At 42.5% G+C, this 27993-nt stretch overlaps 1 protein-coding gene across 1 annotated transcript in view; it reads left to right on the forward strand.

Annotated features, from left to right (window-relative positions):
- The window catches only part of PPFIBP1 (PPFIA binding protein 1), a gene marked incomplete at its 3' end in the record, with an annotated part of 56210 nt that overhangs the window by 12383 nt on the left and 15834 nt on the right, over positions 1 to 27993 (forward strand). The window contains exons 3-17 of the mRNA XM_082004826.1: positions 798 to 884; positions 2863 to 2976; positions 3536 to 3667; positions 10171 to 10263; positions 10759 to 10851; positions 12628 to 12742; positions 14220 to 14252; positions 15581 to 15642; positions 16351 to 16435; positions 21464 to 21621; positions 22527 to 22657; positions 24164 to 24217; positions 25361 to 25421; positions 26531 to 26560; positions 27746 to 27917. Coding sequence (XP_081860952.1) covers positions 798 to 884; positions 2863 to 2976; positions 3536 to 3667; positions 10171 to 10263; positions 10759 to 10851; positions 12628 to 12742; positions 14220 to 14252; positions 15581 to 15642; positions 16351 to 16435; positions 21464 to 21621; positions 22527 to 22657; positions 24164 to 24217; positions 25361 to 25421; positions 26531 to 26560; positions 27746 to 27917 — 1420 coding nt within the window. The remainder of the gene's footprint in view (positions 1 to 797; positions 885 to 2862; positions 2977 to 3535; positions 3668 to 10170; positions 10264 to 10758; positions 10852 to 12627; positions 12743 to 14219; positions 14253 to 15580; positions 15643 to 16350; positions 16436 to 21463; positions 21622 to 22526; positions 22658 to 24163; positions 24218 to 25360; positions 25422 to 26530; positions 26561 to 27745; positions 27918 to 27993) is intronic.

Below are 27993 nucleotides of genomic sequence, written 5' to 3' on the forward strand. Positions count from 1 at the left end.
CGATGAGAGCCTCTGTGCTGGGTGCTCTGGATTTCAGAGCAGCTTCTCAGACTCCTCTAAGTGATTTATGCAATGGTGGGAACAAGAATTTCTTTTCTGAGCTGAAATCTGATTGAGGTGTCCACCACAAAGTGCTTTGAGACAGCTTTGAATATGGATAGAGTAAAATCCTTCTCGCTGCTCAAAAGCATTGAAGTTGTTATGAAGAAAGTAAGTTGCTGATTCCTCTGAACTCTCTGATAGCACTAACATGTATTCTTGTTTCTCCTTAGCCTCAGGCAGCTTTATAAAGAGATGCATTTAGAGTGCAGACGCTCACCCATGCCCAGTAAAATGTGCCTGATGTAAAAGGATGTCTCTTACTGTGTGTTTTAGAAAAAAATGTTTGACTTGCAAGAAGCATAATGCACATTTTGTAGATTGTATGTTGATTTTTTTCACTTGCTGAATGTCTCGGGGTATTTGTCTCTTTGCAAGTATGGCTTAGCATAGTACATCATTGAGCACAAATTTTGTTAACAAAACGCTGAATGCACAGTACGTGAATTTTGCGGAATTGGGTCACGGAAAGGTTCTTCCTTTCTCATCTTTAAGCCGCTGAACAATTCTTGTCCTGAATGGTGGTCTTGTATCCTTTGTTGACAGTTTATTTGATTTGTAACCCTTTGCAGGCTGGAGAATACTTTAAATCTGTTCTTGAACTGTGCAGACTAAAAATACTTCTTAAGTGTGTTGATAATGTTGAATGACGCTTATGGTACGATAGCTGACAACACAATATTTGCTGTCTTTTCCAGACTAATGGACACATATCTGGGAATGGAGATGTGTATCAAGAAAGGCTGGCTCGTCTGGAAAATGATAAGGAATCTCTTGTTCTGCAAGTGGGTAGTCACCTGAGCTATTTTTTTTTGCTCTTGCATTCATAAGACTTTTTGATAGATAGTATGGGATAAAACTCTAAGGATTTATTTGCAGTTGTGTCACCTTGGACAGTGTTCAGAAGGCTTGCTGATAACCTGAGCGTTAACCCAAATTAAGGATAGGTGAGAATTTAGATTGCAGGAAAAAAATCTAAAGGCCTTTCTTTCTCTGTATCTGATATCCTGTCAAACCTTGCTAGCTGAGCAGGTTTGCAGAGCAACCACCTTCTTACATTCAGGTGTATCCTTAAGGTCACCTTTTCCCATGACCATTCGCATGCTACCCACATCAGGTGACAGAAGTCCTGTCCTTGTGCGAGGTGACAAAAGCTGCAGGACTGGCCGACAGGCGGGAGGAGATGAGCAGCTCCTCGGAGGTCCTGCTCACCTGCTCCTGGGCTGGACTAGGCCAGCCCTGGGTGCCCTTGCCAGCTTGCTTACTCCTGCCGTCAGGCTCGGCACTACCTGGCACCCCTTGGTCTGCGCAGGTGGGCTGCAGTCCCCTGACGCAGACCTGGCCTAAGGGCTGTGATGACACTGAGCTCTGTTCCAGGCAGCTTGCCCTCATTCCCAGCAGTACTGCAGATTTCCTCGAAAGAGCCCATCTAAAGAAAAAAATCATTCAGAAGAGACAAAATGGGAATTGGTGTGGTCTCAAAGGTGTTGTCTTGGTCTTTCTTGCCTGTATCTGTGTTTTTTAACCTCTTTTGCTTTTATTGTTCTGAAAAGGAGAAGCTGTACGCTATGGCACACTGTGTGCAATCACTTGGAAAGCAGAATGAGTTGCATGCAGTGAGGTTTAGCTATTTGGTTAAGCAGGAGCTAGTGGGCTTTAGTCAATGCATTGTCACAGCAAAGGCATAACTGTTAGCTGTAGAATGCAGCAGCCAACCCTTGCGAAAACTCCCAGGACAAGTCAGGAGGGAAGATACGGAACGGCAATGCATCCACCAGAACTTCAGCTGAAATTCCAATAAGCGTGAGGGGATAGCTTTCCCTCCTCTCCTGTCACCTTTACTACACGTCGTGTCTGCTGCAGAGCTTTGCTGATCCTCCTTCTCCCATGGTCCCGTTTCACTCAATCACAGAATGGTAGGGGTTGGAAGGTACCTCTGAAGATCATCTGGTCCAACCCCCCTGCCAAGGCAGGATCACCTAGGGCAGGTTTCACAGGAATGCGTCCAGTTGGGTTTTGAAGATCTCCAGAGAAGGAGACTCCGCAACCTCTCTGGGCAGCCTGTTCCAGTGCTCCGTCACCCTCACAGTAAAGAAGTTTTTCCGCATGTTGAGGTGGAACTTCATGTGCTGCAGTTTGTGCCCATTGCCCCTCGTCCTATCTCTGGGCACTACTGAAAAGAGACTGGCTCCATCCTCCTGACAGCCACCCTTCCCATATTTATAGACATTGATAAGGTCCCCTCTCAGCCTTCTCTTCTCCAGACTAAACAGCCCCAGGTCTCTCAGCCTTTCCTCATACGAGAGATGTTCCAGTCCCTTAATCATCCTAGTAGTCCTCCGTTGGACTCTCTCCAAAAGTTCCCTGTCTCTCTTGAACTGGGGAGCCCAGAACTGGGCACAATACTCCAGATGAGGCCTCACCAGTGCAGAGTAGAGGGGGAGGATAACTGCTCTCGACCTGCTGGTCACACTCTTCTTAATGCACCCTAGGATACCATCGGCCCTCTTGGCCACCAGGGCACATTGCTGTCCCATGGATAACTTACTGTCTACCAGGACTCCAAGGTCCTTCTCCATGGAGCTGCTTTCCAGCAGGTCAACCCCTAAGCTGTACTGGTGCATGGGGTTGTTCCTCCCCAGGTGCAGAACTCAATTTCATCAGTGTACCAGCCAGTGCTGTTACTTCCATACAATTCTTCAGGTGACACATATGGTGTGGGTACAAGGTACTTACATGAATCCCTTTTTTTCCACTGTGCAGGTAAGTGTGCTTACGGATCAGGTGGAGGCCCAGGGAGAAAAGATTCGGGATCTGGAGTTCTGTCTAGAGGAGCACAGAGAGAAGCTGAATGCCACAGAAGAGATGCTGCAGCAGGTATTTCACAGGCGCATGTCTGTCTCGCTGTCTGTCTTCGTTCTGTCTTAACAAACTGCATTTTGCGTGAGAGCTGTGCACTTTAGCTCAAGGTGTTGCACCCCTTGATGTCTCTTAACTAAGTGATAATTTTCTACCATATTTGTTTTAAAGTCTTTGTACTTAGTAATGTCAGTGTGTCTTTACACTGTAGGAATCCAGTCCTGCTCTTCTCTGAGCCTTTCCTCACTGAACTTCAAAGAGACTTGGATTAAAGCCTCTGGAAGGTTGGGTGGATTCCCCTCAAAGCTCCTTGCTGCCCAGAGCAGCTGTGATGACAGACAAACTTTTTTCTTGTACTGGCAGCCAACTTGTGATAGTGCCCCTGTGATCTCAGATGCACCCTAGGTGCCTAGAGTCTGTCAGGTTGGGTACTAGCTGTGTCTCAGGGTTTCAGAGAGTGCGAGGAAGAGAGTGATGCTTTTCCCCATGAAAGAGGCCTTAGAGTTGTAGAAATAAATTACTGATTTCTTCCCCTTAGATGAATAATTCTGTTCTCTTCCTCTTTATCTTGAATCAGGAGCTTCTGAGCAGAACATCCCTTGAAACTCAGAAGCTGGATCTTATGGCAGAGATTTCTACTCTGAAGTTAAAGCTTACATCTGTAGAGAAGGATAGATTGGACTATGAGGACAGATTCAGAGACACAGAGGTGAGTAAAACCCAACGGAATAAATTGTGAAAACTGTGTGTGGCTTTACGTTACCTGAAAATTTCCTGGGAATTTTTTTTTTTTTTTTTGCCAGGCAAGAAGGGAACTCATCTTTAAGTTTAAAACATGTATCTCTTAAAATAAAAACTGTCCTCTTTGGTAAACTCTGTTTTTACAAAGAAAGATTTCCAAAACCAGTTTTTGATTCTTGCCATCAGATCTCAGGCGGGATGGCATTTAGGATGGATTTAAATAAAATCATGAACATACTGCACTCTCCTGTCCCAGCTTGAAACTGCTGTCGTCTTAGTAAGGCGTGTCTGAGGCAAACACTTAAGCTCATTGCAAGTACAAAAAGCATGCATGTGCAAAGACACAGCACACTAAAAGATGTAACTTTTGGTTTCAGTAACAGGGAGAATGAGGTGACTCAGTGTGAGGGCATTTTGAAGCCTCAATTCAAACCCCAGCCCCACAAAAGCCCAGGACCGAGAGGCCAGCAGTTACTCATCTCAGCCTGGCTTTCAGACCAGCGGTGTACAGCACCAGGTAGAGCTGCAGCCTGGAGCTTCCATCCCTGGCAGCACTCTTCTGGGACACTTGCCCTCTGTGCACTGCAGATCTGTGTAGCTGAACGTTGCTCATGGTTGAAGCTAGAAAGCCTCATAAACAGTGCAGGTAGGCAAACCCAGTTTTTCCAGGAAACTCCAGTAATCGGGCTGAGTTTTGCTGCAAGGGTGACATACCCCATATCAGAAATATCTTGAAGTCTGCCTAGGAAGCAGAACAAAATTTCCAGTTCTGCGTTCATAAATGAGCTGAAATGTCAGATGTTTGTGTTGTGGATGTTCCAGATGTCATTCATTTCTAGAAGAGAAGAAGCCATAATGTCATCACAGGAGACAAAATTTGCCCTTTCCACTTCAATCAGCGGTTTATCAACTCCCTTCCAGTTAGTTTCCTACATATCTTCCAGTGAAATGTCGCTCCTCACTTACATTGCAAGCTTGCTTTTGAACGATTTTGGTCCAGTTGGAAGTAAGCTGCAGACCCAAAGAAGTCCACAGATGGAAAAACTAATGACTCTAGTCATGTTCAGATTTGAAAGCCGGTGATCATTTACATAGTGATGGCAGTGTTCATTCCTGCAGCATAGCACATCTGGGTGCTGCCAAGCTGTGGATCACATTCATGTTGCCTCCCATTACCTTTGCCTCTAGTCTGATAGCAGGTGTTACGTGAAGGATCACAGCATTGCCTTAAAAGCAACTGATTTTGCAGTCCAGGCAAGTACTGTGCATGGCAATGCTGGAGAGATTGGCGGCGGAAAGGTGGAGGGAATCGTTGAAGGTCTTCTGCATCCACAGGAGGTGTGTTAAGAGCTGGCTGCTTTCTCAGCTCCTGTGCGGTCTGTGCCCACACAGTGCTCAGCTCTTTCATGAATTACAGCATACAGCAGATAACTCTCTTCACCTGTATACTGACACCTATCCTAAGCAGCCTGAAAGATAGAGAAATGATTTGACATCAGCCGTAAATGGCTTTGGGGAGGCAAGGTTTGGTCCAAATGACTGCAGCGAGCGGGTGCTTTCAGAACTGGATTCTACTTCATCTCCATTTGTAAACACTCCGTGGTTTCTTGTGCTTTCCAAAACAGGTAACAAAAGTGATTGGGCTTTGAGTGATTTGCTTCCTCTCTTTCTATACTTATTTTTATTGCATATGATTATTTGCTGAGCTTTCCTGTACTCCCCTTTCCTTTGTTTCCCCCCGAACTCCAATCTCTTAATAGCACAACTCAGCAGATCAAGAAGGCAGACGTGGAGCTACCTCTGTTCCCAGAAAAGTGGTTATGGTGTGGGGACCACAGCGTGCACTGCAACTCTAGGCTCTGTGCAAGAGACTTACCTGCATGGCAGCTCTGAAGACCTTTCTCTTTGAAATACCTTGAAATACGCTTAATGTCTTTGATAAAAATAATCTAGATTATGTTTAAAAGGTAATTACTATAATGAGGGGCTCTGTAGATTTATATCCTGGATATTTATGCCAGAACTAAGGAACTATTACTAAAATGTTCCTCCCTCCCTTTGAAAATCAGAATGATGCAGTTTAGTGTGCTAGAACTTATTATTATGTTGTTTCTTCTTTGTTTCAACACTTTATAGCTGTAAAAAGGCTTAGGCTTAGACACTGAAAGAGATAAGATGTCTTAATTTCTATTTTGCTCCGTGAAAAAATGAATGGCTAGTTAGTTGTAAGGGTCTCAGCCATGTGAAATCTCTAGCATATATTTTGGAGGCAGTACTTATTCAGAAGTACACAGTATTTTATTCAGTGTTGGTCTTAATCGTATTCCTGTTCGAAGTAATAGCTGATCAGTTATTTCATCAGAGATGAGTATTTAAATGAATATTTAAAATATTCTACTGTAAAACACATTATGGCATTTGCACGCAGTGTTCAAAATGGAAAAATTTTCATATACCCAAACTGGGAAAGAAGAACTATGAATATTGCTTCTATTTTCATTTAGGGAAAAGAAAAAACCATTGACATCTTAAAACAACTTTTGTGGAGCTAGTCTCCTACGGAATTACCATTCAGATTAAATCTTTCATATTACCCGGTTTTTCCTTATGTCTGTCATTGCAACTTCCCATTCCAGCTTGGTAGGTTTCTCATTCACCATTCTTTCTCCTAAACATGCTTCCCTAGATCTGCAAGCTTTTTTCCCCTTGTGCTCTAGGACTTTTCTGTCTAAATGTTCACAAATACATAGCTTTTTCAAAGCCAATTGTATACTTAACAGAGATTTATAATTGATCTGCTCTTCAAATCATTCCAGTCTTTCCACTTTCTCAGCAGACACCAGTATTATTTTCTTTAAGGAGCATGGGTGGTCTGAGTTGGGCTGAGTTTATTTAAGAAAATATTGTATGAGCGAGTTTATTTAGGGAGGAGTCCATAACCAGACATGGTCTTTGAAGCAGCAGCCGGAGGTTAAACTGGCTCGCTCATGGGGAATTCTTCATAATTTAAACACCACCAGTCTCCTTTGTGCAGATGAATTTCTGAGTGGAGCAAAATGACGAATGCAGTTTGTGTTTCCAGTGCCAGTAAGGAAGCCTCTGACCTCTGAAACGTAAAGTTATCATTGCTTTTTTGTGCCTCCCTGGCCCTGACATGAAGAGCGCAAGTAACGTGAGCGGGAAAGGGAAAAGCTTTGGGAAATAGGATTCTGCATGTCTCACCCTGTGTGCTCCATTTGTGGATCTGTGCAAGGACCAGCTGTTGGGTGTTTGCGTGGAGGGACCTGACCCTTGATCAGAAGAGGACTATTTAATGGATTTTTCTTGTTTTGCAGGTTTTTAAGATGGGAATATGCATTATGCCTAGGGCAGGTATTTTAACTCATTTACGGGTGCCCAAAGAGGGGGTATTAAATGCAGGTAGAGCAGGTACCATACGCTGGCCACCGTGTGTGTGACTGTTTTCCTGTTCATCAAAGTCAGCCAGGGAGCTCAGTGGGTTTTTGGTCTGATCTCAGATCCTGATGAACCCATGAGTGCCATGAGGACGTACACACCTCAAGCATCACACTGGTCCCCAAAGTTCTTCAGGTCATAAGCGGTTATAATAGTTGACACCTTCAGATTTCAAACAGTGCTTTGATCTCCTTCTGGGGCTTCTGCAGGGAGGGGCAAGGCACAGTCCTTGCCGTGAAAGGTTTATAGTCAAGATCAGTTGAACGAAGAATAGTGGAAGAAAAGGGTAAATGTTTCAGGACAGCAAGCAGGAAAGTGAAATACACTGGGAGGATTAGGATTTCTTAGGGAACCTCGATGGCTTTGACAATCCCTACCTCCAGTAGCTTGCCTGAAGTTAAATAGTAATTCAGTAGCAGGGGAGACAGCCCTGTTTGGGTCTTTTCTTTTTCCTCTGCTCATTTCTGCAAGGCTTGACCATCTCTTTTGTACTAATGAGGGTCTATATTTGGAACCTGGTGAATCTTTAAGGTACTCCTCTGTCTCAAAAAGATGAGAAAGAATGTAACTTGCAGTTACTGTGTTGTAGTTAATTTAAGACATGAGTTAATGTTGCACTTGCAGGAGAGTAATCGAAAATATTTTCAGAGTGAAGCACGTTGTTAGGACTTTAGTTAGGTCCATTTAACCCTTGAGCGAATTGTACAGTATTTTTGGTTATCAGTGAGTGGTAAAGGAAACGATTACAGAAGGCCTATAACAGATTAAGCAGAAGAATTTAGTTTCTGTTCCAAGACCTTACTTGCTTGGATTCTGGTTGCAAGGTTGCTCTGTTTTCCGTGACATTGTGAGTGCATCTTGACATTTCTGTTAATCGATATGGGTTGCGCTAACTTTTTCATGAAAGAAGCAAAGTTTTGGTTTCTTACTCCTTTTGCTCAAAGAGGCCTTTTGAATACAGTTAACTGTTTTCCCTCTCCTCCTCCAGTGTTTTAAAAGTCACATAGTTCAAGTGATAAATACATAGGCAACACCCTCAGCAGTTACTGCTACACAGCATATTTTGACATTAGGTCATGCCAAAGCAAAAATGATCACTGCAGGAGAGAAAAGCCCCAAACAAATCAATTGTCATGGTGTCAAAGCTGACCATCGAACCTGGGAACATAGATATGTTAGACATCTCAAACACTTGATAAGAAGCAGCTCAATTGATGTGGTCGTGCAGACTGACATCCATGTACATTTATACTTAGACAAGTGATGTGCTTTGTAAAGGACACACTGAAGAATCAGTGAGGAACTGCAGGTGTATCCAAATCAGAAAGTCATACATTATCAGTAGTAATTACTAATAGCATCAAAAGGTTCTATATTTTCATTTTCCTTGTAGTTCTGGTAATTGAGCTTGGATCTTGCTAAAGAAATACCAATGCTGTTCTGTTGCCATCAGATTCATTAAGCACAAAATAGCAACCAAAGGCTTGTAAGCTCAGCAAATGTGGTGTGGGGCTGGAAGGCAAGTGTTACCAGGACCCATACATACCCTCTAAATGTCAGATGCTGGCTTGTGAATTTGTAAATTATAAATCTCTATTAATTATACAATTAGCTCCAGAAAATTGTGCTTACGGTTGTTAGCTCGATGTACAGTGTTGCTTGACATGGATAGGATTTGTCTTACCATGTAGGAGGACAAGCAAACCTAGGTACCATACTGTCTTCTTGGTATTTTATAAGCCATTATGCTGCAGTTCAAGTCCTCTTATGTTTTCTAGGGTGCACAAAGAGCTTATCTCCTCTTTTGAAGAGTTTCCTGGTGATACAGCATTACAGTAACTGCTGAGAAACTGACTTTTTTTTCTTTTATTTTCTTTTTTTTTCTTTTTTCACACAAATGGTGAATATGGATATGGTGTCCATACATAAACTAAAGGACAGTGAGATATACATGAGGTAGAAGCTTGCTGGACATCTCCGAGTTATGCAAAAGCCACAGCTTTCTGGTAATGTGTTCCCCCACTGCTCAGGAAGACCATTTTCCCAATAAGCTGTGGTTCATTATCTCTCATATGGAGGGACACTCTGTCCTGGCTGTCCCACAGACACTGGACATTGAAGATCCTATTTCCCTATCTAGAGGATGGGAAGATTTGGAGAAAGGGTGCCTTGCACCTTGGTGGCACAGTCAAACTGAAGGTTCATTTGACCACTGCAGGAAGGGAGTTGTAGAGCTGGTGGCACTAAGGGCTGACCTGGTAGGCAAACTTGGTAGGTCTCTCCAAGAGGATGGCCAGGAGGTCGAGCCATTCTCCTGAAGAGCTCAGGTGTGAGTTGGTGGTGGCTCTGAGTTTCTTCCAAAGCAGGCTGAATTTGCAAAGCTCAGATGTAGTGGTGCTATTGATGCTTAAACACATGTGCCTTTATGCTTGTAGAAACCAGTGGTGGCCCTTCCATTCAGCCCTCAGTTAGAAAGGCTCATTTGAGTGACAGAAACGTGGATTTACACTGTAATCGCTTCATATTTTCAAAAGGCAGGTGATGACTGGCGAGCCTGGGGTGGGAGGATGTGGCTGCTGCGCATGGAATGACGGCAGCCATGGTTTTCCATTACCCACGTGTTGTGGTGGACAGCCAGGCAGTTGAGCAGCCAGAGGGACAGACAGCCTTTCTTGGCCCTCAGCACAGGGAACACAAAGGCAATTTATGTCTCCCTTTGTCCTTTGCCCTCTTGCATTCAGTGCAGTAATGCAGAAACTGACGAACAGGGTCCCTGGATATCCAGAAAGCTCTGAATTTCTTGACTTAACTATGAATTTGAGTAGCGTGTTTTTCACAGAATCATTAAGGTTGGAAAAGACCTTTAAGATCATCGTGTCCAATGATGGGTATGAAGTCCCTTTTACTGCTGCTGTGTTTAAACAGATCGCACCAAGGCATGCGTGGGGAGCTATTGCTCTGTTTTGTTTACTGAACTTCTTTGTTGTTTCTGGTCTTGTTTTTCCCCTCATTCAGGATTTGATCCAGGAAATAAATGAATTGCGATTGAGAGTGGGAGAAATGGACAATGAAAGACTCCAGTACGAGAAAAAACTTAAAACAACCAAAGTAAGTGAGGCTGAGGGGAAGAAGCAGAGATGGGTGTAAGTCAGGCTTTAAAAGTTTGCTCTTTTTTCCCCAATCCTTGCCTGCACCATGCAAAATCCTGAGCAAACTCAGGCCCAGGGGTCCCATGGTACTCACTCCGTAACAGGGGTTATTTCCAAATTTCATGCTATGGTTTTCAGATCCAGGCATTGTTTTTTATGAAGGATAACTCACCATGCAGCTGGTTGTTAACAGTAAATGTATTACCTGTTTAGACCCGTGTTTCACATATGTGTCAAGGAACAACAGTTGCAGTAAGAAAGACATGTGCCATAGGTGAAACAAAAGCCAAGCTTTTATTTTCTCTTAAATGTGCTAAAAATCAGTGACTTATGAAGAGAAAGCATTCACCTAAGTAATTCTAGCAGCCTGTTTCTGTGTCTAACTTCTCTTGCCATTTAGCCTTGTCTCTTTTCTATCTTTAGTTTTCTCTCACTCCTCTGTCTCTGTTACCAGTCTTTAATGGCCAAACTTTCTAGCATGAAAATCAAAGTGGGTCAGATGCAGTATGAAAAGCAGCGGATGGAGCAAAAAAGCCAGATGCTAAAGGTGTAGTAGTTTCTGGGTAACATTGGGCCTGTTTTGAATCCTTCATGTTCCACCGTTTTATGATTTGTCTTGCATCGTGCTGTCATGCTCTGTTCTTCATTAATTGCTGTGTGTTGATATGCAGTGTGCCCTTTCCCATTAGACGTGGAAAGCTCTTTATGTAGATATTCCTTGTAAAAAGCTTTTATATTGGATGGAAGAGGATTTTAGTCTTGTGAATTTTGCATAGGTTACACATAATGGAGTTAGACTTGGGTTAAAATCATTCCCCTTAAAGGGAAGATTGCCTATTCTGTATCTTACGTCCATTATTCAAATGGAGCTTTTTCTCACCTTTTTAGAGAAAATTTTTTCATGAAAGCTAGCTAGAAAATAGTGATTCTTTTACACTGTCCCTTCTCCCACGTGCAAATTTACATAATGTGTTTCTAATTCAGAGGAAGAAATACACATCAACAACCACATGGACCTCTAATTGCTATGGGTATAACAGTAGCTTCTCAAGTGACCAAGAGATGGTCTTGTTTTGGAGAAGCATGGGTCCTGCACTGGCAGAAGTTCCGTCAAAATCAGTACCAAGTTGGAGCACTGGAGGATCGTGTTGTCCAACCACTGTTCTGGACGATGCCTTGATTTCTTGAAAATTTTAAGATTGATCTATTTTTTAATGATGCTTTAGAGCAAAGAGGAACCAATTTCAGGAAATTCTGTAGTCTGGGCCATAGTTTGGGTCACAGATATCACTAGGTATTTGCAATAGAGCTTTTGAGGGAAGCTCAGGAATATACCTAAGCCACAGTATTCTAGTTTGGTTTATTCCTTTAAGGGTTTAACACTTCAGTTAGTAGCTGTAAATGCCAAAATTATGAGTCTTGCCTTGTTTTGTTTTGTTTACAAACTGAACAAATTAAATTTTCAGTGTTGGGTACATTTGCACTGAGGGTCCTGTCTTGATGATGCTGTTGCACAAGATATCCTTGGACATCAAAGAATCATGTTACTAAACTGGGTAGGATTTAACTCAAATTTTAAAAAGTTAAATGCATGGATCTGTGCCAGTCACTTGCTAGTGCAGATGGTTAGAGCTAAGTTAAAATTTGACAGCATTTATCTAATACACCCCAACTCCCCCAAACACCATCTGTCTTATTCCCTTGAATCTCAGCTTTAAGCTTCCTCTCCTAATGCTTGATCAGCAAACCCAAACTGTGGCAGAGGTACCACATTTTCATCTGAACTGCTTTCTAGTATGTGTTTATGTGCTTGATGGTGTCGTGATTGATTTTTCTTTCATAGAAGCGGTGGTTATTTCTGAAACTGTCCTCAGCCTGGTATAAGCACAGTTCCATATCTGTCCAGCTTTGAACATGCAAAATGCCCTATAAATACCAAAATATGTGTTCGTAAATTTTAGCATTCAACCTCATCACCTGCACTTTTTCTGTCTCTGCAACTTCAAATAAATAAGAAAAGTGCTTTTTTTTGCTTTACTCTTTCTTCTTTAAATTTAGATGTAAAATATCTTTTCAAATTATACATGAGACCAACGCTTTCAGACCATAGGCTCCCTGGTTTTGCCCTCTTACAGACTCAGCGGTCTGTTGTGACGTTCAGAGGCAGTTTGGTGGGTGTACCCTCAGCCAGAGTAAATGTCAGGCGGCCTTCGGTCGTTTCCACCGGCTGAGGACCTGTGCACTGCACTTCATAGGAGGGGATTTTGGAAATGTCTCAGGTGCATGCCCAAGCTGTCACTGAGTGTTACCCTGTCTGTTACAGGATGAGCTAGCAGCTTTGAAAGACAAACTGGAGCAGAAGGAAGCTGAGGTTAAAAGGCTGCAAGAAAAATTGGTTTGCAAGCTGAAAGGAGAAGGAATTGAAATATTGGACAGAGGTAAGAAGGGAGGCTTTCTCACTGTGTCCTCCTCAGTCGTCTCATCTGAGGTCGTGTTTCCATGAATGGTTATACAGGAAATAACAGATAAAAGCCTCAATTTTTCATATACCTTCTGTCTTCGTGTTTACTTCTTTTAACATATTTAGTGGGTATTCACGATGCAACTGCTGAACCTACCATAATAGAAGGTTCTCAATCAACTTAAACTAGCCTAAGTAATCCCTAGTTAACTTTCCACATGGCTTGCATGGTTCCTCAAAAGATGCCGTTCATATTGGCAAAGAAACCCTTAAACTAATTTCAGCAAGTTCCCCAAAAAGACTATATTGAGAAGGGAACTTTCTGTGCAGGTATCTGTGCTGGGCTTTGCTTGTACATCCCTTACTGTTAGGGAAGAGGAAAAGCCATACTGCAAACCAAAGTATAATGTGTACCAGGAAATCTTCAGTGTGGACCCAGCTGTAAGTAGCTGAAATTGAGGACTGGTTCTGTATTCGTGCACTGGATAAGTCTAAATCTTAATTAAGCTTGAACGAGCACAGAGATTTTACATGTCCGATAATTCTTTTATTTGCTTGCAAAGAAGAAACAAAATCAGTATTTATTTGGGGAAATCTATTTTTATTCCCATTTTTTATTGGGGAACTTATTTAAAAATGGAAATTTTTCTTTAAAGCCTCACAAAAATTTTCCACAGACTTTTGATCTGCTGCAATTTCACTTCTGAATATATCTCATTGATGGTTATTGCTGATTTTAAGATTGTGCTTTTAAGCCACAAGAAGTTAGTTAGTCTCCTCCCCTGACCTGAGGAGGAAAATGCTGCCTGTAGTGTCACATTTTATTTAATAAAATTAATCTGTTTTAAAAACCACTGTGTAAGAGCACTGAAAATGACCACGTTGAACTGTGATTCTTTTGGTTTTTTTTTTTTTTTTAGAACATTTAAATGTGAACAAGGTCAGGCTTTATTCCATTTATGACTAATTATATGGGGTTTTTCTTCGTGGGGGTTGTTGTGTACATTGAACTCCCATTACCCTCTGATTCTCAGCTTTAGTTTTCAGTATAGCTCAGCAGAGAATCTTCAGCCATGATGAACCATGTTTTTTCTGCCTTGGAGCAAATACAGGAGTAATGCTATTGCCCCATTAGCTGAATTGTGCTTTCTGAACAACTATGCATACATTATCACAGTAATCTGTCGGCATAAGTCTTTTCTGAGGCCTTACAAGTCAAAACATAGAGTTAAAAATATATCCGTGAGACAGGTAGTTACATATGAGAGCAGTGAGACAATTTTTGTCGTTAGGAACCTTAGCATCAGGGGATGGCGGGTTGAAACTGTGAACTGCTTGCTTCTGCAATAACACACGAGGAATAGTTGACTCCTTAAGTATTTATATTGTGTTAAAAGTTATTTAATGTCATAACCTTCATGCTAATTTCAAATCCAATGGATTTTCCTGAACAGATGAAAATTGTAAAAAGAAGCTCAAAGATAAAAGTAAGGTTTCTGGTGTCTTTCCACAAGCATTTGCATTTCGGAAGTGCTTTCCAGACTAGCTTTCTGCATGTGTTTGCAAAACTGCTTTAACAAACATTGTTAGGTTGCATCATCTATAACCCTTAGTTACACTTACAGTAAAATTTGAGAATAAGGGTGGATGTATCACACTAGAAATACAAAGTTTTCTGAAGAAAAGCTGATAGACAAAGAAAGGTTTGGTCTCATGGAGACTCACAAAACAGTTGCTTCTCCATGAAGTGTAGTCGTGATCCAGTAAACCAGATTTTCAGTTAGCATAATTGAGTGAAAATCATTGGAACTGGATCAGTTGTAGTTTTATCCCAACGTGTCTAAATGTCTTTCATCTAGAAAGCCAGCCAGGCAGCTTCTTTTCTTCTTGCATTTCATTAAGGAGGAAAACGTTCTTCTCTCTCTATTTTCCGAGAAATTTTAGGAAGTTAAAACAGGGTAAAATGCGGTTTTGCCTGTGAATTTGGACACCTGCCTATGTTTGTAATGAAATTTAAAGTTTACTTCATTTATGCAAGGTAGATCTTTAGCAAAAATGGAGATTGTTTCCATTCTTTTTTAATTTCTAGTCCAGAAAACCTCCAAATTACAACCTTGCTAGAACATACATGTTTTCATGTATGTATACTTCTTTGTAAATAAGGATTATAGATGAAGCGCAGAACACTGTCATCTGTATTAGGGACCTTTTCCAAGCCTGAACTACAATATATATTCTAGCATGACTGTTCATCACAGCAAATACTTGTATCATTCCATTGTGCTCTCCTCGTTTCTACATCCATACTGAATTAAGACTACGCATCACTGCACAATGCTTTCTTTGTCATATCCATTAATACTATTGCTTTGTATAGTGGGGTTTTGAGATGCTGTTTGGGGTGTTTGTTGACTGTTGTAATGAGGAAGTATTTTATTGCGCTCCAAATGTAGTATTTTAGAATTTGGACTTTTTGTTTTGCAATTATTTGATTATTTGAAAGATGGGGATAGTGAAAGTCAAGCAGTAGTTTTACTCTTGACTTTATCATTTTCCTAAGGCTGGGGGGGTGGGTGAGGAAATTTCCTGAATGTCATCATTTCCTTGATAAAAATGTCAGAAAAAAAGGTTTTGAAGAAAAAGGGTTTTCTTCTATATATTTAAAACTAAAATAGAATTTAAGTGGCTTATGTTTTGTCTTTTGATTTGTAAATTTACTTTCAGATATTACCAAGTTACTTCAAGGGTTTTGTTTTTCTTATTTGCTTACACTGTCTTATCTAAGTTGACTTAGAGAACTGTATTGTGTTTTTAGATATAGAGGTACAGAAAATGAAGAAGGCGGTAGAATCTCTAATGGCAGCAAATGAAGAAAAGGTAGCAAAGTCATTATTTTTTCAGTAATCATTCATCAGTTTGAGCTAAATCTCTAAGAAAATCTTCACATATGAACTTGTCACAATTCAATTAAAAAATCAAATTTGTAAGAATCAATGATTCACTATAGTCAGATGCACTGCAGTGCCTTTAAGGGACTATAACTGAGCATTTATGAGCTCTGTGGCATGTACACAGAGTCCTTATGCTGCTCTGTTATTCAGTTCAGTGCAACTGCAATTTACACTGTGTTCTGAAAATGTAAAGAGGTCCATAGAAGTCCCATGAGATATCACAGGCTGCGTTTCCAAAAGGACTTTCTCTGAAGTATGAATTGGTTTCATATATGGTTTTGCACATTCATATGCATGTGCATTTTGTAGGATGTTTTCTTTTGATCACCAAAGCCCTACATCCTTCAATTACTGCTTGCTTTGTACTTGGCAAATTAATTATACTGTACCTTTGACTTAACAAGGGAGCTGAAATCCACTTTCAAGGCTGGGACAATTCTAGTGATTAACCAGGTGATAGTTTTTGCTAAATACAAGTTTTGATATTTCAAAGCCTCTCAGAGTTCTGAGTCCTGTCCCATCCACAGTTCCCATTTCTTTTAGTCTCACAACCAATTACATTGAAGAATATCTAGTATTTGTGTTTCTTATTTGCTGAAGGAAGAAGCACAGTCACACCTTTCTTTCATTTTAGGATCGGAAGATAGAAGAGCTTCGGCAATCTCTGAATAGGTACAAGAAAGTTCAAGATATGGTGATACTGGCTCAAGGTAAAAAAGGTATTGTACAATAAAAAAAAAAATTAAACTCGATTCTCATTTAAACTCTAGGTGCATTGTGGTAGTGTTATGTTGACTTTTAGACTTACTATCTTCGGAGGCACTTCTTAGGAAGAGTAAAAGCCAGTTCTTCAACTGGTGTGAAATAGTAAATTGCCTTTTTTGTCCAGGCCTCTGCACATTTGGGTGCTGTCCCATTTACCATCTGGTACCAGTAACTATTATTGTCACGTTGTTAATTTCCCCCTTGTAAAGTTAGTTTGAACATGATAAGCTCTCAGGCTTTTTCCATAGCCTCCTGAAATGCCTTTCAGGGCTGGCTGCTACATTAACCGCTAAAAATTGGTGTGCCCCTCTCTTGCCTGCATTCCTGGGGAGGGGTTGGTAGCCGAGCAGAGCAGTGCCGGAGCGTGCATGTTCCTACAGGCCAAACCAGCACTGCCCCAGCAGCTGTGCACGCTGTAACAGCGACGTCCGAGAGCTGCAAAAATGTCTGTAGCAAAGTGGATGTGCTGCCAGGACTGTGTTGCGATGACACGCCACATCTTTAGTGTGTAATGAAACCTTCACAAACCACCATGTGCAGCAGCTGTGGAATAGTTCTCCTTCCTTACTGCAGTAGGGGACCAGGCTGGCTTTTCCTACCGGTCTTTTTTTCACCTTCCCCACCTCACGCCCCCAAAAAAACCCAAACCTTCTCTGCCACCAGATAATGAGCTTAACTATGTTACTGAAATGGTAGCTGTAATATAACATATAACAGTCCATTGCATATGTTCCAAGGCTGGTGGAGGTTTACAGATCCAGGAGCTTCTGATCCCCAAAGGAGATAAATGTTGAGGGTGATGGTCATCAGTTTGATGTAATTGCACTGAATACTCTCTCTCTCTCCCTCCTGCCTTAAAAGCAAAAGAAACACATGTAGAGCATTACAGTGAAATGGTTCTGTGTTTTCAGATGAAAACACTTAGATGGTAGAAAATTAGCATCTCCCTTTACAGCCATGATCCTGGCCTATTTGTATTACCAGTCCTAGGATGGGTTTTTTCCCATCATCCTGTTCTTTCAGTGCTCAAGTTGCAATTTGTACATCACTGTCCTCTGAAAGGCCTGTCCCCAGCAAATTTTAGGCACTGGCATTCTGATAATCTATGTATGTATAGTATTTGCGCAACTTAAGTCTGGGTGCCTTATTTATGTATTACCTTAGGAGGCTATCATAGAATCATAGAACCTTTAGGTTGGAAGGGACCTTTAAAGGTCATCTAGTCCAACCCCCCTGCAATGAGCAGCAACATCTTCAACTAGACCAGGTTGCTCAGAGCCCTGTCCAGCCTGACCTTGAATGTTTCCAGGGATGGGGCATCTACCACTTCTCTGGGCAACCTGGACCAGTGCTTCACCACCCTCATTGTCAAAAATTTCTTCCTTAGATCTAGTCTAAATCTACCCTCTTTTAAAACCATTACCCCTTGACCTGTCAGAACAGGCCCCGCTAAAAAGTCTGTCCCCATCTTTCTTCTAAGCCCCCTTTAGGTACTGGAAGGCTGCAAGAAGGTCTCCCTGGAGCCTTCTGTTCTCTAGGCCGAACAACCCCAACTCTCTCAGCCTGTCCTGATAGGAGAGGTGTTCTATGATCCCTGTGACCATTTTTGTGGCCTTCTCTGGACCCACTCCAACAGGTCCATGTCTCCTGTGCTGAGGCCTCCAGAGCTGGAAACAGTACTCCAGGTGGGGTCTCACCAGAGCAGAGTAGAGGTGCAGAATCCCCTCCCTCGACCTGCTGGCCACGCTGCTTTTGATGAAGCCCAGGATGCAGTTGACCTTCTGGACAACGAGCACACATTGCTTGCTTATGTCCAGCTTTTCATCCCCCAGTATTCCCAAGTCCTTCTCGGCAGGGCTGCTCTCAATCCCTTCATCCCCCAGCCTGTACCGGGGTTGCCCCGACCCAGGTGCAGGACCCTGCACTTGGCCTTGTTGAACCTCATGAGGTTCACACGGGCTCATTGCTCGAGCTTGTCCAGGTCCCTCTGGATGACATCCCATCCCTCAGGCGTGTCAACCGCCCCACTCAGCTTGGTGTCATCTGCAAACTTGCTGAGGGTGCACTTGATCCCACTGTTTATGACATTGATGAAGATATTAAAGAGTACTGGTCCCAATACGGACCCCTGAGGGACACTGCTCATCACCAACCTCCATCTGGACATTGAGCCATTGACCGCTGCCCTCTGGGGGTGACCATCCAACCAATTCCTCATCCACCCAACTGTCCACCCCTCAAATCCATATCTCTCTGGTTTAGAGAGAAGGATGTTGTGGGGGATCATGTCAAAGGCCCTGCAGGAGTCCAGATAGATGACATCCGTAGCTCTTCCCTTGTTCAGTGATGTGATCACTCCCATCATAGAAAGCCACTAGGTTGGTCAGGCAGGACTTGCCCTTAGTGAAGCCATGCTGGCTGTCTCGAATCGCCTTCATGTCTTCCATATGTAGCACAGCTTCTAGGAGGTTCTGTTCCATGATCTTCCCAGGCACAGAGGTGAGGCTGACAGGTTGGTAGTTCCCAGGGGCCTCCTTTTGACCCTTTTTAAAAATGAGTGCAATGTTTCCCTTTTTTACAGTCACCAGGGATGTCACCTGACTGCCATGACTTTTCAAGTGTTATGGAGAGTAGCTTGTCAACTACATCAGCCAAATCCCTCAGGACTCTGGGATGCATCTTGTCAGGTCCCATAGACTTGTGCGTGTTCAGGTTCCTCAGGTGGTCTTGAACCTGATCTTCTCTTACGGTGGGAGGGACTTGGCTCCTCCAGTCCTCATCTTGCAGTCCATCCCCTCGAGAGGTGTGGGAAGAGAGATTGCCAGGGAAGACTGAGGCAAAGAAGTCATTGAGTACCTTAGCCTTCTCCTCATCCATTGTTACCAGTTTGCCAGTCTTGCTCATCAAGGCGGGTATGCTTTCTTTGGCCTTCCTTTTCTGTCTAACATACCTGTAGAAGCCCTTCTTAATTATTCTTTGCATCCCTTGCCAAGTTCAGCTCCAGCCACGTCTTGGCCCTCCTAACGTCACCCCTGCACAACTGGGCAGCGTCCCCGTACTCATCCCAGGATACCTGTCCCTGCTTCTGCTGTCTGTGCAGTGGTTATGGAAACCTCCTTTGTCAATGAGCCCTCTGAAGGCCAGAGAAGGCCATTCCAGCCTTCCACAGGCCTTGAATTGACCCATGCTCATTGCGTGAGCTTCTTTAGGTCAGACAAGGGCTTGTGGCTTTTGTTGGCTGTGCAAGTGTTGGAGGTGGATGACCTTCCTAGGAGAGGGCTGTAGGAGCTCCCAGGGATCCTTTCAAAGAGTGAAGATTGTCAATAGCCAGAAATGAGTGAGGAGGCAAAATATGTATTTTTGTGGTGGTGAATTCATGTTTGGCCTCTTGAGTCCGCTGTCTTGGGTCAAGGCAGGAAAAGTGGAGGGCAGAGCCCCATCTGGACATGCTGCCGAGACTAGGGGTGAGACCCAGGGAAAACAGAGTTTCCTGGTGCTCCTCTTTACTTCTGCCTGGCTTTTGAGAGGACATCCCTGCAGGGAGGTGGTGACTGCAACAAGGAGATCCTGACCTCTGCTCCTGAGGGCAACGGCTGATTTGCGTGGCCATGTGAAAGCCCTCGGCCATGGTCTCCAGCTGCTTGTCCTGCTCCCCCATGAGCACTGCAGACCTGAGGTGGGTGCAGTGGTGGGTTCAGGAAGCAGTTTCTCTTACTCTGGTGTCATGGATGAAACCGGATAGGAGCTGGTGTGTACTGGAACATGTTGGGCTAAAAACTGGCTTGGCTTGACCATGGGTCACCCAGGGAAGTGTTTTTGCCACCCACCTGTTAAAGGTGGTTCCCTTTCCCCATGTTAAGGGAGTTGAGATCAGGCAGTCCTCGCCATCTGGGTGCTTTGGATCTCGGTATGTAAGGGCTTTTCCTTTCTTGAAACCAGCACTTGGGGGCACTAAGAACACAGCTGCATGTCTTCAATCTGCCAAGGCTGGGAAAACACATTACCGGTGAGGGAAGAGGTAAGGTGGTGATGAGGGCAAAGCACCATGCTGAGCATTGGAGGAGTAGCATTTTTTAAATAGGTACTGCTCTTTTGTGCAGTGCTATGCCTTCGAAGACAAGAGGATGTTAAAACAGACCTTGAGTCTCTGGGAACTGTGCTTCATGGACAGAGATTTCAGGCAGTGACAAAAAGGGCAAGTGAGGCTTTTGCTGTAAACAGACTTTGGCTTGTATTTGTATCGGATCTTTGGTAATGAGTGCTGGGTTTCAGCTCACTTTTTAGAAAGTATTCGTTGCCTTTAACTTTTTCTTGTCAGTGCTGGTACTCTGGTATCAATGACAAGTGTGGAAATACAAGCCTTTTGGTAGCCCGAGGCAGTTCAGGAGCAGCAAGTTGCTCACTGGGAGCAGAGGATGCCGGATGCTGGTGCAGCCTACAGCATTAACTAAATGGAACACACGTGGTTTGTGGCAGTCTGCAAACATAATGTAGTCGCTTAAAAGCTAGTGTTAGACTCTTGTGCAGTGGGCTGCATTGTTCTTGCAGGTAACTTGAAGATACCGTAGAGACATCTTAAGTTTCAGGCAGACTTGACCCCCTGGTTTTTCCTTAGTGAATAAGGGAAAAGAAGTATTTAGTATGAATTTCCAGAACATGAGACAGAAAATAACTACTCCAGTTTATTCAGCTTTTTGAAACTGATCCCACTAAATGCCCTAAGGGCATTTGCTGGGCTTTTTGCTGTCAGATGTATGTCCTCCCTCTGCTCCAATCCTGATGTGTTGTGGTGGTTGAATTGAGAAGCAACATTTGGCGATGACTCTCCTTCTCCTGTTTTAGTCTCTCCTGAAAAAAAGTAAACCCTAGCCTCTTCTCTTTTTGGCCCATGAATGAGCACGCTGGCTGTGCCTTGCGTGGGAGCGAGGGTCATTGTGTATCTAGAAGTAAAGCCAACAAGTTTCCATCTTCTCTCCCTTCAGGCAAGGAAAGTGACGGTGAAGACTTCTTGAATTCAGGGTCTGTTTCAACAGTTTTATTGGACACACCAAGTCTGACTGACCCAGAGAAAAGCCCATCCCCAACCCCAGTAACAGCATCTCCAATCCATGATGATTTTAACGTGAATATTCATGAAGAGGTATCTTTTCTTTTCCCTCGTTTAATGCCATCACTCCTTGAAAACACTGCTTGTGCTGGATTCATATTGCAGATGCCAAAACTCAAGTTTCTGAAAAGATTTTTTCTGTGTTGCACAGTTTTTAGTAATGTCCCATATGCTTTTGGAGAATGTGATTTTCTTGTGAAAGCTGCTGAGGAGTTTCATTTGGGTTCAGTTAAATTTGTTTTTCTTCTTCATCAAATGGGATCAGGAGACAGCAAATCGCTGTATTTGTCATGAGAATGGGCCTAAACTACTTTCAATATCAAACATAGCTGTTTTAGGAACTGCATTTCATTTGTCAAGAACAAGAAGTAAACATGTTGGGACTTTATGTCCTGTCATATTTAAAAGGATGCAATCATCATTACATCCATTCAGTTAAATGATAAGTAGGTTGTCGTCCAATCTCTGATTTTTACAATCACATTTTCCAGTAATAAAACTGTAGATCTGATCTCTTAAAGCTCTGACCCAGAGCAGGGACTTGACTTAACAGCATTAACACACTATGAAGAAAACTAAATTAAATTAAAAGTTTAGCAGCTTTTTGGTATTCTCTGAGTGGCTGAGGACAAGAGTAAACCTGAAAAGTGAACTACCTTTCCTGGGATCTGTGGTAGAGATAGATTTAGCAGGCAGCTTTGGGAGAGTTGTGGGATTTTTGTCGATGCTGTAGCTTATCTGTGCAGTGATTCATGTTTTATCTTCAGTGCCATCTTTCAAGTAGTGAATAATTGTACTACAACAGAAAGAAAGAAAAAAAATCACTTTTAAAAATCTTATTTGGGATCCTTCTTTTCATAGTTTGTTACTCTTTTTTCATTTATGACTGCTTAATTTCAGCTCAAAACAGTGTAACACATACTCTTCATTCTTTTTAGAATTCCTTACAGATCCACACCAGTATTTTACAAATTTCAATCCCTTCTTTTTCATCAACATCCAAGAGCTCAGAAATTGTTGCAGAGAAGGTGAAAACACAGCCTAGGCCGGATCCTGCGAGTGAAATGAGGTATTATTGTTTTCCTGTATTTTTCAATTGTAAATCCAATATTCTGTGACTGTAATTAAACGAGAGTCATAATCTGTCAGTTACTGTATTGTCAAATCATTAGGTCAGGTAAACAAGGCTAGCATTCACTTGACTAGCTATAGCAAACTAAGCTTATGTTTGTGAAATGCATTGATTAAATCTTTTTCAGTAAGCATGTATTAGTTTGGTTGCTGTTGCTTGTAGGAGCACTCGTACTCCATACCAGCTGCTTCGCAAGAAATGAACAGAAGGAGAGAAAAACTGATCTAATGTAACGAAGGACACAGAATCACTATTTTTATCTAGGTTTACATCATCGAGGTCTGGCTGGGATGGTGTTGGCTCTGCTAGCACAAATGCATTCTTGGTGATTTGCATTCAGACATTTTCCACAGTTGCTAAAGATTGGTGTAAGTCACTGCCAAAACTGCAACAAAAGGACTATCTGGCTCTAACCTTGAGCTGTTAATGGAGCCCCACAGGGAAAGGCAAGTGGCGTTTTAAAAGATGAGACACAGACATATCCTCGCTGCCGTCCTTTGGCATGATGAAATGCAAAGAGATTTCTTTGCTCACTCTTATGAGAGCCCTGCCTGAGATTTTGGAAGCCAGACGCAATGTGTAGGCACAGCATCCTACAGGGTCCTACAGGACCCACAGCGTCCTACAGGAAGCCGGGGTGGGGATGCATGGCTGCACCCTGGGGCTGTGGCTGAGCTGTGGCATCCAGGGGCCTCCTTGCCCGGGTGAGGAAGCAGTGCCCTGCAGATCTGGACTGGCAAAGCACACTGGGCTTGCAGCTAGATGAAGGCTGTGGTAGGTTTTTTTCTTCTGGGTCCAGATCCCTGGCTTTATCTAACAGACTATCGAATACTAAGAATCCAGAGGCAAGGAAATCTTGTTGGCTTAAAACCGCCATTGATCTCGATGTGAAAAATCAGTGCAAGCACACGTTGATGTGTGATTTCCCCCCCACCCCCAGTTCCAGTCAAGGAAAGCATCTTATTTAGAAGACCAGCTTTGCTTGGTTTCCACTGGGCTGTGACTCACTCAGCTCTAGCTATCACCAGCAGAGATTTCATCTGTGTCCCGCCTTGGGGAAAAAATCAAACAAAGCATTAACCTGCAGCAAAATGCCCCATGCTGTGGGTGACCCACGGGCAACCAGTGACCTTCACTACTTGGTGGTGCTGCAGACGCTGCACATGCTGCAACCTCTGCATTTATTTAAGCTGAATAGTGAAGTATTGACACCAGCTTACAGCATGAGTTGTCCTTCCTGTGGCTCTTGCGCTCACCTTTGTCCTTTATCTTTTACAAGACTTGCCACTGTAGAGGGGAAAATTTGCCATGTGTTAGTAGCAGAACAGCTGAAGTGAAAACAGGGTTAAAGCAGGCTGAGATGTAGGATTTCTGTATCAGCAAGGTATTTGGATGACATCCCCAAATGCCTTATTTTTTTTCATATCTTTTTTGTTTTTACAGTGAAGGAAGATCAACAGGTTCCTCTCCAGAAACTCAGCTGTGTGATAGTCCAGTGTAAGTATCATAATAAAAAATGTTCAGGAAGCATATTTATATGTGATTGTCGACCTGAAACCCCCCAACACCCTCACATATTTTACAGACGCATGTAAATATGTCAACTAATTCTAGCCAAGATGATATTTAGTGGTGGTAGTTTTCTGCTCATGTCTTGTGTTTTTGTGATCATTATTTTCCAATACTTTGTGCACATATGCAGTTAATTTCCTCTGCATTGTGAAACATCTCTAATTGGGTTGTGGACTGTCATTATACTTTGAAATTCAGAGTTTTCTGTAGTACATGTGCATGTGATTTTTTTTTTTTTTTTTTTTTCTTTGACAGTGGGGTAAAGGTGATCAGCTACAATGAGAAAATAATTTTAACTTCTGCCACATAGACATACTCCCCGGGAAATCAGTGGGGCTATTTATGAACTTTGAAGTTGAGTCAAAGCAATTTGTTAGTAAGGAGCCTAAGTCAACAGGACTTGTCAGGTACACAGTGTGAGACTCAGTGGCTGGTTTATTTTGAGTGACTTAGTGCTACGAGAATATTCCCAAAGACAAATTATACTCCCCTTATGTTGGTATAAAGATAGGTAACTTTATAAAATTCAGGGAAGTTACTCTTAATTTATACCTGGTGATGGGAAAAACTTCTTTTCAACCAGACTTAAGTGTTCTAGACTATAAATCCCACCAGAAGTTGGGGGCTATCTGGCCCAAAATGGAACTGAAGATGAGATACTAAAACACACATGCTTGACTTGGTATGCTTGGCTTCTTTAAGGATTAAATTAGTCAGAAGCCTGATTCTAAAAATACTGTTTTTCGTAGCTTTTATTTATACCACTTCCTTTGCCTGTGTAACTCCTTTTTGTACTTCTGAAAATACAGCAAATAAGCAGCCAAAAATATCCAAAGATAGGCATTATGTCACTGCAGCATTAGCAGCAGTAATTACGATGTGGAGGTTCTTACAGTATCTCATCAAATGGTGTGGGCTCTGATTAGTGCATTGGTTGCCTTAGTTAAAAATGTTTTTAGTACATCTTGTCATGTATTATAATTTTTTTAAAGCTGATTCATGAGAGTTTATTTATCTTAGCAAATTTAATTCCAATAACTTGGCTTGGTTTTTATGTTGTTGTTTCAGAACTTCTTCACTGCAGAAATCCAGCAGTCTGAGCAGTTTGAGGAAAGAGACGTCCGAAGTGGTTGGTTTGGGCTCTTACTTCCTCCCATCCCCTTAGAAATAGGAATGATGTCTCTATTGTGGCCAATGACCCAGTGGATGCCCTGTTGCTGCCTTCTGAGAAATTCTGAGTCGGAGTAGGGCTGCTCACATCATGTGTTAGCAATGGTCACATATATGTGACATCTTCAAGATTTCATTAAAGGAGAAAATCTGTCCTTGAAAGCACAGGCTGTTTGGTTGGGAGGTTTTTGCGCCACCCCACCCCCCTTTTTTTTTTTGCATGAGATATTTACCTGAGACTCTCATTGCTGTGTTTTTCCTCAGATAATGTGGTATTTTTTAGCTTATATGCTTTTTTTATTTAAGACAAGAAAATAAGTCCCACTATCACTTCCTATCTGTGTTTAAGGCCAATAATTATGGAAGGCCATGTAATTAGTACATTATAAAATACAGTCTGGGGTGACTATGTTTTAGGTAGTTGAGAACAAAATACTGAGCCTTTGTATGTCTGGTGATAGCTTCAGTCCAGGTCTCTTTAGAAATGACCAAAAGCAGGTAGTCTCTAACAATATCATCAAATCAGGGTAATTCCTGTTTTCTTTTTTGACAGCCAAAATGGCTAAAAGCTCCCGAGTTCTCCAATGCCCAAGCTGCTGAGCTGTGTCTTACAGCTCAGGAGGGGTGTTAACAAGACTGAATATGTAACCAGATCTTGATGGTGAAAACTAGAGTTCATGGGTTAGGGTTTGTTTGGACAGCCAAGGAGTGGAGGCTGTGGATGCTTTATGCACTTGCCTTCTACCCTGTTTGATTCCTGCTTTGGGTCCCCTCAGCCAGCTGTGCCCATTAGTGCCTTAACAGACTACATGTGGCTAATTATGTACACACAGCTAATGCTTTACAAAGTAAACCGAAGCAATTGTATTTTCATGTCAGCTCACTGGCCTGAAAGCAAGCAAGAATTGATCTGTATGAAATACACCTCTGAAGAGATTTATTTTGGGGGGAAAAAAGTAGGCAGGGAAGGGTTTCCAGTCAGAATTTAATTCAGGGTAACTATAATGAATTACATACTGGCTATAAACCATGACTTCTTAGATGTCTTTCTTCATCTTTCCCGAACAGGACAGAGACTCTGCACAGAAGCCAACAGAGGTAACGTGTGTGTGCGTGCTCCGCGTGTGCATGGAGAAACGCAGGCAGCGGGCGGGTGTTGAAAGGCTCAGTTGTGTGAAAGGGCGGCATGCAGTTCCAGAGGGGAAATAGCAGACCTGCAGACAAGAGAGCGAGGAGTATATGGTGGTTGTCACCATCACTTCAGTGTCAGGCTTATACTGTCTCGCACGTTCTTGTCTTCTCACACGTGCTTAACCAGGATGAAAGACAATCCATAAGGTTGCCATTTAAGCTAATGTTTCCCCAACATATGCTACCACTAGACAATTAGCAAAGCTAACCATTAAGTATTTTACTGACTCTGTAATTACCTTTGATTAGTGTCTCTTTGGAAACCTTTGGCTTTCCAAATTGTTTCCCTTGTGTAGCAACTGTGTTCCTGAAGAGACTCTCATTGCAGAACAGTTATCCTGCGGCACCATACGGCTGTAGTTTGCATGCAGCAGTTATTACCTCAGAGACAACATACCTCAGATATCACTTGTAGGGTGAATGCTGTATTGATTCAGCAAAAGCCAGAGGATCATATTTGAGTTGTGAATAGGTTTGCTTCCTCTTTACTTTAAAGAGATAGTGAAACAACCAGCAAAGTTAAAACTACTGCTTTAAATTGGTTAACTGGTGTGTCAGATGTCTGTCCTGGCATTTGTACTCCTTGCTTGACACTTCATTTCCTCTCACCTTTGGCAGGGGACATAGTTAATCCCGTAATTCTGAAACTGCAGAGCAGTGATAGACAAAAAGAGCTATCTGACAATTGGCAGAGAACCGATATACTGTGGGGGGTCTCAGCTCTCTCTTTGCTTCCCACTGTCCCTGTAGCTCCCAGTGGGGGAGACAGAAGCCCTGGAAAGCTGGAGAAGTTCAAAGCCTTCCAGGACTGTATTTTTACCTTTTCCATACCTTTAAACAAGACTTGCAGAAAATGAGAAACATCTCAAAGACAACATGTTACTCTTAGAAAGTAATAATAGTAATCCTGGGTCCTGAACATACTCAAATGAAGATCTTGTTTACATTTTCCTTTATGGCTTTTACATTCTGTTTTCTTGTCAAAACAAGAGGGACTTTCCAGATTATCTGTCAGCAGTCACTTTGCAGTCTCTCTCAAAAGGCCTTTTGCAATTCCTTGATATTGAATCTGTATTTTCCTAACTTGAGCAGGTTAAACCTCCTGTGGAAGGTAACAATTTTGCAACCCTCCCTCCAAAGTCTCCTTCTCATGGTGGCACAAGCGACGAGGATAGTTTTGGTACCCGTAAAGCCAGATCTTCATTTGGACGAGGCTTTTTCAAGATAAAAAATAACAAGAGGACTGCAAGTGCCCCCAATCTGGGTAGGTATCGTGCACCTGCATGCAGATTCTGTGTATTTTGAAGGGTCTTAAAAACAGCTGTAACTGTCTTAAGAAG

The sequence above is a fragment of the Phaethon aethereus genome (assembly GCF_964289735.1).
Source record: "Phaethon aethereus genome assembly, chromosome: 1".
NCBI lineage: Eukaryota > Metazoa > Chordata > Aves > Phaethontiformes > Phaethontidae > Phaethon > Phaethon aethereus.